The 9,018-nt window shown below is 43.2% G+C and overlaps 1 protein-coding gene across 2 annotated transcripts in view; it reads left to right on the top strand.

Moving 5' to 3' along the window:
- ncanb (neurocan b) overlaps positions 1-9,018 on the top strand; it is a 135,296-nt gene that overhangs the window by 76,163 nt on the left and 50,115 nt on the right. For both annotated transcript variants that reach the window (XM_031868428.1, XM_031868427.1), the window contains exon 10: positions 4,379-4,495. In XM_031868428.1, coding sequence (XP_031724288.1) covers positions 4,379-4,495 — 117 coding nt within the window. The remainder of the gene's footprint in view (positions 1-4,378; positions 4,496-9,018) is intronic.

Below are 9,018 nucleotides of genomic sequence, written 5' to 3' on the forward strand. Positions count from 1 at the left end.
CTCTCTGCCTCATCCTTCTCTCTCTGCCTCATCCTTCTCTCTCTGCCTCATGCCTTTTTTAATCAGTTTTTTTCACTTGCACATATTTTTAGTTTCACATGTTTGTAACCTCCCTAATTATAAAAAAGCGTTAAATTTCATCTAATGCCCTGACATGAATGTTCAAACACTAAACAGTCATATTTTAAGTGTGTTAACATATTAACATATTTGTTACCATGTTAAGGGCTGGCTCTGTGTGTGTGTGCATCCATTCGTGCAGGACATTTCTGTGCACTAAATTGCTGCCTTAGTCACACAAACCAATAACTTCTCTCTCATTTCTGCATACTGTACTCGTGATGTCACCGCTAAGACTGCAGGCTGCTGCTGGTGGACAGATGGTGAAGAGCACAGTCTCATTTGTGTGTAATAAGTCGTTACTAATTGTCCGCAGATTGGATCGATGTCCTGTTCTGCTACGGCTCAGCTCTGAGTCTGTAAAACCACCGACAGCACAGCCGCCATTCATCAGTGCTGGTACAGTAGAGGAAAGAGTGCTTCTCACATCATGATTGAGGCAGTTTTGCTGGAACTGGTCAAATTACGTTAATGAATGGTCTCTTTTGTGAAAGAAAATGGGCCACTAGGAATAGACTTTGAGGGGTTTTTATGCCATTGAACTCATGCAGGTCCACACACATGAATAAACACAGTTGTCACGCACTAACTATGCTCAAAAAATAAACGAGCCGTAGTAATTATGACAGGAGTATAAAGTCCTTGTAGGGAGATAGTTTGCGGTGGATGGACCATAGACTGTAAATAAGAGGTGGACGTAGTCATTGTGGCGTCAAACATTGGTTTGTGGACTGCAGTTTTGAAGCCTCGAGTTCAGCGATTTCGACATCACCATCTTGGCTTTTTTTTTTTTACCTAAACCAAGTAGTTATTTTGCCTGAATGTTAAGTTTTGCTTTCACTTTCACAACGTGGCAGGTGCAGCTTGGCTTATCTGAAGCATTAGAATTCTAATGATAACCATTGATAACGCCCATTCAATCAGCTGATTACATTCTAAATCGGTGAGTTTTTCCTGTCAGTTGGTGATGTCGTCTACTTAAACGCTGAGGAGCTAATTGATCATGTCTTTGAAGATATCTCATTCTTATTTTTCACGCTGGCAAAAGAAAACCCCGTCCAGTATTAACAACACCAGCCAGAGCTGCAGCATTACCCTCAGTGGTGTGATTGACCGGAAGAATGGTCATAAGAAGTTTGGCCTTTCGGCTGCTAAAGCCTTCCTCACTAAGTCGACGCGATGAGCCGGTCCACGGCTGTCAGTTACACTGTGTGCATCGCTGCCTTTCTCCGCTGCAGCAGATACTGTACATGTCCGCCTGAGCTGTGACTCAAATTGAAGAGACGTTTGTGAAGCTGAGATTTAATACCAAAACCGCATGCAGAGATACTCGCATGTCAGACTTATCTTTTGCAGTACAAGTGTGACTCAGGCAGATTAATGCATGGGGGAGGGGTTTGTTGAGCACATGTTGCAAATGTTACAAACTTTAATGTATAAGCATTTAAAAGCTGAACTGAACTCTTGCCTTTGTTCTTTACATCAGTGTATCTGACTTTTGCTTTTGATGGAACCAGACTGATGTTGATTTTCGGGTCATTTGTGAACAAAAGGTCATTATTTTCATCAGAGAGAGACTTTATTTCTTAAGGTACATCAATCATTGCCACCTGTAGGTTTTAACATTGAGCAGCAGCATTGCACCGGACTTGGAAGGTATTAAGTGGGTTAACATTTATTCTATCGTATTAATGTATTCATTGCTTAACTGGTTGAGCATCATGATTAGAAACAACACAGTGACATTGTTTTTAGCTACATACCAATGCCGATATTCATGGTCCCCAGAGGATACATTCCAATGACTTTAGTGATCCTATGGCGTTGCCAACAGGTCAAAGTTTTCACGCATCAGGGGAAATATCTCATTTATCATCTGATGGATTGGCACTGACATGTTGTAGAGACATTCATGTTCCCCAGAGGATGCATCCTACAGACTTTGGTGATCCAAAGGGCCATCGCCAGGTTGGCTCTTGTGGCTTTGAGTGAAATATCTCATTATTTTAAGTTTGGCTGATGCCTATTCCACAGTATGATGTCCTGTATCTTGTGCATATAGTGTCTCAAATGACACACACACACCTACTCACACCTACTCTATTTAAACTAGTCAACCGGAAGGTAGCATTTTATTATTTTGTGTCAAAAAGACATTGAATTTCACAGCGGATGAAAGCAGCCGAACACTTGGAGGCGTTTTTGTATAAAAGTGAAGCCAGCTTGAAAAGCTCATTTTCCAAAATTGTAGGATTTTGACATTTTCAATATGTCACACAGAGCGAGAGTTGGCCAAGTTTGAGTCAAAATAGCTTTCCACATCACATCACCTAATTTACCTGAAGAGTTGCTGTGGACAGCAGCAGTGAAAGTAGATTTAGGTTCATGCTGATAATCTCCCAACGTCACATCACTTCTCTCATGAAAACACACTGAAGCTGCCGTTTTGATGCTTTTATCCACCCTGGCTTGATTTGACGATAAAATGGAGCGCATAGTCAAGTTGAGAGCATGTGGTAAACCAATCATTTAAGCAACAGCAAACCAATCATTTGGTATGTTTAAACAACACACAGCCAGCAATCAGAAGCAACACAGGAGGTCACATTGGGTATTTTCTATGTTGTTGGAAACAGATTATCTATTTTAACTCCCAGTGTTGGGATAGCTACTTTGAAAAAGTACAGGTACACTTCATGTTTATTGAAAGTAACCACCAAATACTACTGCTACTACTACTTATACTATTACTCACATTTAGGCATTGCACAACTAGTCTGGGTTAGATTGATGTGGATTTAGCATTTGTTCATGCGAGCCATGCTACTGGAAACTTTTGAAAATAATATAATATAATAAACTAGAGGTCTAAGTGCATTATATGTACACTGGTATTATCCACCCTGGATGGATGGATGAATAGATAATGACTCAAACAGCTCTTTTCCTTCAACTTCTTTCTTCATTTCCTGCCCTCACACATTGACCATATCCTGTTTTTTCCATTTCATCTTATTTTTATGTCATTAATTGCTCAGCACTTTCAGATTTTACCATCTCCATCAGCACACCATTAACCTTTAAGTGATGTATGTTTTCAAATCACGTAGTGTTGTTTTTTCCCCCTCCCTGCTGTTGAATTAAGAAACGAGTCTCTAATGGTTTTTCTCATTCAGCGAATCACTTTTATGTATTTCCAAAGGCAGACTTTCCATCATCTCCCCTGCCCTGTGAATCCGCAGCAGTGGGAGTCTATCACCCCGTTTCACAGGAAATTGAATACACACTTGCGTAACTCTATATCTCACCAGTATGCAATGAGTCAGGGTCAGACAAACATCCAGAAATGCACTCGCACATGCTTGCACACGCACACTGATGCATAAACGCATTCAAACACATACAAATGACGGTATTCCCAGTCGTTCAGGGGAACTGCACTCTACGTTCTGCACAGCTTCTCTGGGCTCATGCATCATTAAGTGAGCCGGGCTGTTATTATGGAGAAGATGCAGTGTATTAGATGGCCTGACAGATTGTGTCAGGGGCTGCAATCCTATCAGGATTGGATAATAAAAAGACATTTAATCGAGCTAGTTCCCTACAGTCCTTTGCACACAGAATAAAAAAATCCTGACGCCTGCTCTGCGGTCCAATCGTCCTTGTCAAATTCTCCTCCTCCCTCCGTCCCATCCTAAAATATAACAGCAATAATTACGACTTAATCTCCTCAATCTCCGCCATTCATCATCCAAAATATTTCCCGTGAAGAGGCATGGCGTTATAGCCCAGCAGCATAAAATGTGTTTATTGCCTCCTCTGCAACACCGTAATGTACCGTAAAAATAGGTGCCCCGCGCCAGTATGCATGACACGACTGGGCGATGATCAGCTAATTTATGGGGGCCTCGGCTCATCAGTCGGACCTGGAATGAGAGGCAGGAGGACGCCAGGAGGGGGTCGACTCAGCACATTGTCCTTCGCCTGGCGAGCATCAGTCATGATAAACAGGGGCACGGCAGACGCAACAACAGCCAATCCGTCACCTTGTGGAAAGTCACAGAGGCCGAGTCTACGCACTGCCTGCCCACTCTGCTCTTCTTCTGTCTCCGTCAGAGAGCAGCGACGGGATGTAATGCTGCCTCACTGCCTGTCGTAGTTTGTCAACATCGGAGGCACTGTCGTAGAACTCTTTCTCCGTAGAAAAAATAAATTATAAATAATTCATATGTGTCTCCCACTCTGTCTGTCTTTGCAGGGGAGAATAACCCGTGCCAGACCAACCCCTGTCTCCACGGAGGGAGCTGCCTGCAGGAAGGTGACGGCTATAGCTGCTACTGTCCTCAGGGCTTCTCTGGAGAGAGCTGCGAGATCGGTGAGTCACTGCCGGGTCAGGGTCAGGGGCCTAAGGGGGTAACAAAGGGCCCCAGTGCATGCTGGTATATACTGGTTTTGTTTGAAAGGCATGACTGCCCGCTCAGCTTATGAGTCTTGACAGATTCTGCACCTAAACTAGCCACCGGATAACGTATCGTCTCGTCACATGATCAAACGTCAACATACATATTACCCAGCAATCATCGCTGCATATCTGTGTATGACAAAAATTTGGTTGGGAGACCTCAGAGGTCAGCAGCTGCAGAAAAATGCTGTGTCATTATGGCCTAAGGGAAAGAGAGACAGGCATACGTTGGCATGACATTTACTGTTAGTGATGTTTGCGACTCAAGCAGTGAATTGAAGAGGAAAGCAGCAACGAGTTTGCCTTTGTTTTTCCTTTGGGTTTTTGGGGTTTTGTTTCCTCGTTTGTTAGCAGCATTCTGTATCCAAGAGGAGCTCTCCTGTCAGGTCCAGTGGTTTTGGATCAAGCTCCTTGACTGAAAGTGAACTGGGAATATCCAAATGCTGCAAGTCAGCCAGTTGTGACAGAGGTTGCTGATTGTGAGCTATATGCACTCAGCTGTGTGTGTGTGTGTGTGTGTGTGTGTGTGTGTGTGTGTGTGTGTGTGTGGGTGTGGGTGTGTGTGTCTGCGCTTCTGTGAATCTGTTTGTTTTCACTTTTATGCCCCATAGTTGGCAGCTCATCTTTCCTCTCAGCTGTGCGATGGGAGAGTGTGGCTGTCAGAAAATGGCTGTGTGTGTGTGTGTGTGTGTGTGTGTGTGTGTGTGTGTGTGTGTGTGTGTGTGTGTGTGTGAGAGACATGCAAGGACACATGGGCCACAGAGGAGCCATGATCAGGTTTAGTGAGGGATGGAGCAGCTGGTTAAAGTGCTGAGGGAAACAGGAAAATAAAGAGAAGAAGAATTAGGTTGAACTACGAGTAGATTACGCAAAAAACATCTATATATATATATATATATATATATATATATATATATATATATATGATGCAACTCTATTTTCATTGATTGCAATTTGTTTTGCTTAGATAGTTGTGTGCTGCTATAGTATTGCTTTGAATTTCAGACTAAGAACCTTTAAGGATTCAGAGTTAACAGTAATTAGTTAGAAGCACCATCATTCCTGAATTAGAAAACACCACCAAGCATGTTGAACCCTTTGTTAGTCAGACTTCTCGAGCTCTGCGAGTCCAATATTCATGCATACAAAGACAACAGAGCCAAGCTGAGGCTTTACGGGTCATTACTTACTGAAATAGGTCATAGATCAGGGGTCAGGGGTCATGTGAGGCCTATTGTCCCGGGCCTGATTATCAATAACCTTTAATTCTTATACCCAGAAGCACATATTATGCAGCATTGAGGTGTGCCTGTGCATTAACACCATTGGAGATCAATCAACAATCTGCCGTTGGGTCAATAATTTGTGACAAATGCATGTTAACTGCATGAATTTCACACACATGTAGTTGTAACGATTCGCTCCAGTCGATGTGGTTTGGGTTCGTTATTGAATGAGACAAAACTTGTTTGTTTTTTAAGAAGCATTTGGAATAAATTATGCCATTTTAACATGAATGTCGGAAGGTTAGCACACTCATAGAATATTTGGTGTTTACTGATTACGTCTGCACTTGTCCTTTAGCTCCCGTTCCTCAGGAGTGTTTAATTGCCTTTCCCAGTGTCACTAAAGTGTTGCCTTGTTGATTATGTTGCTAAACAGCTGCATATCTGATGTTTTTAATAGGAATGATGGCCAAAGGCAACAGGGTTAATTGCTTATTACAGCAAAAGCTTGACCACAATTTTACCAACTTAACACAGTGCTGTTCGAGAGGAATTAGGCCGCGAGGAAAGCGCTGCTTCATTTCTGTGTTTCACATCCACAGCTTCTTCTTCCTTCACTTCATCATTAACGTTTGAATCTTATTGAATCGTTTTCTTTCTCCTTCGGTTTGTATACATCCACCACAGCCCCATCACAGAGAGGCACATGAACCAACATGCCCTGCTCTGCCTCTGCTCTCCACGTGAAAGGGTTATTTTGGCAAAATGAGGCAGTGGCAACACAGCTGCAACACACCTTGGAGGCTGTCTCCAGGACTTGGCTTGTAGCTGCAATTATTTGAGGAGCGTTTTGGGGAGCTGCATTATTGATGGCCAATGTTTCTACCGTGGGTCTGTAGTTAATATTAATGAGGGAAGGGGAGAGAGAGAAGCTGTGTACGTCTCAATGTTAGCGCTCCAGCTCCACTGGATCCTCGTCTTTAGAAAGTCATCCGCTCCATCTGTATTCCTAACTTCATTTAAATTGATTCAGGGCTGTCGGTAAAGCCGCGTGGACCATAATGTGCAGCACCCTTAAAAACCCAAGCTTTAGGTTATTGTGTGCCATTGATCAGCAGGACTTTAGGGTTAAAATCTGGTTCCTGCCGCAGATTAAGTGATTAATGAGGCACGATAAAGCCTATCTGTTTGATGGCCGTGTGTTGAGATACAAGAATGAATTGTATTTGCCTTCCTCACAGCTGGAATGAACATTTGTTCACAGATATAAATAAACGGAGATGTAAACAAAATGCACCTCGAGCGGATTCTGCCCATCCACTGATAACGTTGAGATAAAATCGACACATTTGAATAAATCTTACCAAGCGAAGTTTTACTTGTTCTATTGGCATCTTTCTGTTTACTTACTACAAGCAGAAACACCTCGTATTCATAGGTTTTGAGTGACTTTTTGACATTTACAGTTCAATAGCATCGGAGCAAACCCAGCCTGCCGATGAGGGCCGTCATATGCGACATATCTTTCAATACCACCACTCCCCACTGAATGAGGCAATCATTACACCCCCACATGTCCCTTTGTAACAGTATATAACATTTGAAAATTAGTTTTTAAAGGTGCTAAATTCAAAATCCAGAACTCGCATGTCGATCGCTGACGCTCTACACTCACACCGCTTAGCTCTGTCAGCTCTGTCAGCGCTGTTTGTTCTGTCAGCACCGTTAGTCGCCATGTTGAGAGCCGTTACGTACAAAGTCTTTAGTCCACTTAGATTCAAGAACCCACAAATAGAGTGATGAGGCCGCCAGTATTGACTGAGTTTGTTTTAAAGGTTGAGTCACATCCTTGTTTTACATTTATATTGAGTCCGTCTCGTTGTTGTTTGTGTCACTCAGAAATCAAATCTCCTTCTTGTTGACGGCAGCAGCTATTTCTGTTTAGTTGGAATGTGATTTGTTGTTGGGGGGGAAACGCATTAACCTGTCTCAGCCTATTGCTGAAGATGGGTCAGCAAATCACTGACTCTTAACGGGAGCAGGAGTTAGGCAAATCATTTCTGGTCGCCTGCTGTTTGTTCTTCAGAAAGACCTCCATCAGAGCGGCAGAGCGGCGGGCAGGTAAATGACTTTGCGCTGCGAGAGACGTTTCATGTGCATCTGGATTAACCGACAAATAGAGACGGACGCATGAACGCGGTGTTTCCTTCATGGCTCTCTGCAGCCGAATCAAAGCTGGTACACGTGTGCTTTTTTTGGATTTCAGATGTAGAATGTGTAGCGAGGTCAAGCCGGTAACTGATCCTCTTAACAGGAGGAAATTACTCTGATCGCACTATTATCTCATCCTGTCTTTTGACCCCTGTCCCTCTTCCTCTCCGTCCATCTTTCTCATGGCCCCGTGAGGATTCGAGCTCCTCCGTTTTCTCTATCGTCCCGTCCCGCATGTTGAATTAGAGGAGATGACGGAGCCCGAGCTGCCGTCTCACTCTTTCTTTCTTTATCAGCCTTACCGTTTTATTTCTCCCTCAACTCCTCGAGCAAATCGGTCAGAAACAACAACCGGAGACTGAGTGCAGGTGGAGAAGAACACAACACACGAGGAACAAAAAGAGTCAAACACAGCCACGCTGTCCCGTCACTAAACGAACTACCGTAAGATTCAGTCGGACACAGGTGGTTTGAACAACTCTCAGGTCAATTTCAGCAAAATAAATTGAATAGCAACATCCTCTCTGTGCACACAGCAATGTCCTGCAGGTGGTTTTCTGCTCGACAAGAAGACCACCTGATGCTTTTTTTTCATTATGATTATTATTAGTATTATTTTGCACCTCCCCACACTCTCCGGCCTCATTTCCAATCATGGTGATTAGAGTTCTCTCTCCCACTTGCTTCCTGTCTCTCCCTCCGGGCTCTCTACATACAGTAAATATCAAACGGGCTTTTTTTTCTTTCTTTACATTTATTTCTATGACAACATTTTCCTGCCTCTATAATTTTTTCCTATAAAATTTCGCTGTCTCTATAATTTTCCTTGACACCCTGCTATCACTCTTTGACTCCCCCCTCCTCCAACACATTGCTCCTTAGAGTACAGCGCTGTATTGAAATTGCTCCGCAGTGCAGAGATTGGGGTGAAAACAAGCCAGTAGCCCGCCAGCATTTCTCCCACATAACACACTTCATTTTTCTGCCTCACTTCCTGAC

This window comes from Anarrhichthys ocellatus, unplaced genomic scaffold (genome assembly GCF_004355925.1).
Source record: "Anarrhichthys ocellatus isolate YVR2014 unplaced genomic scaffold, GSC_Weel_1.0 scaffold42, whole genome shotgun sequence".
NCBI classification, from domain to species: Eukaryota; Metazoa; Chordata; class Actinopteri; order Perciformes; family Anarhichadidae; genus Anarrhichthys; species Anarrhichthys ocellatus.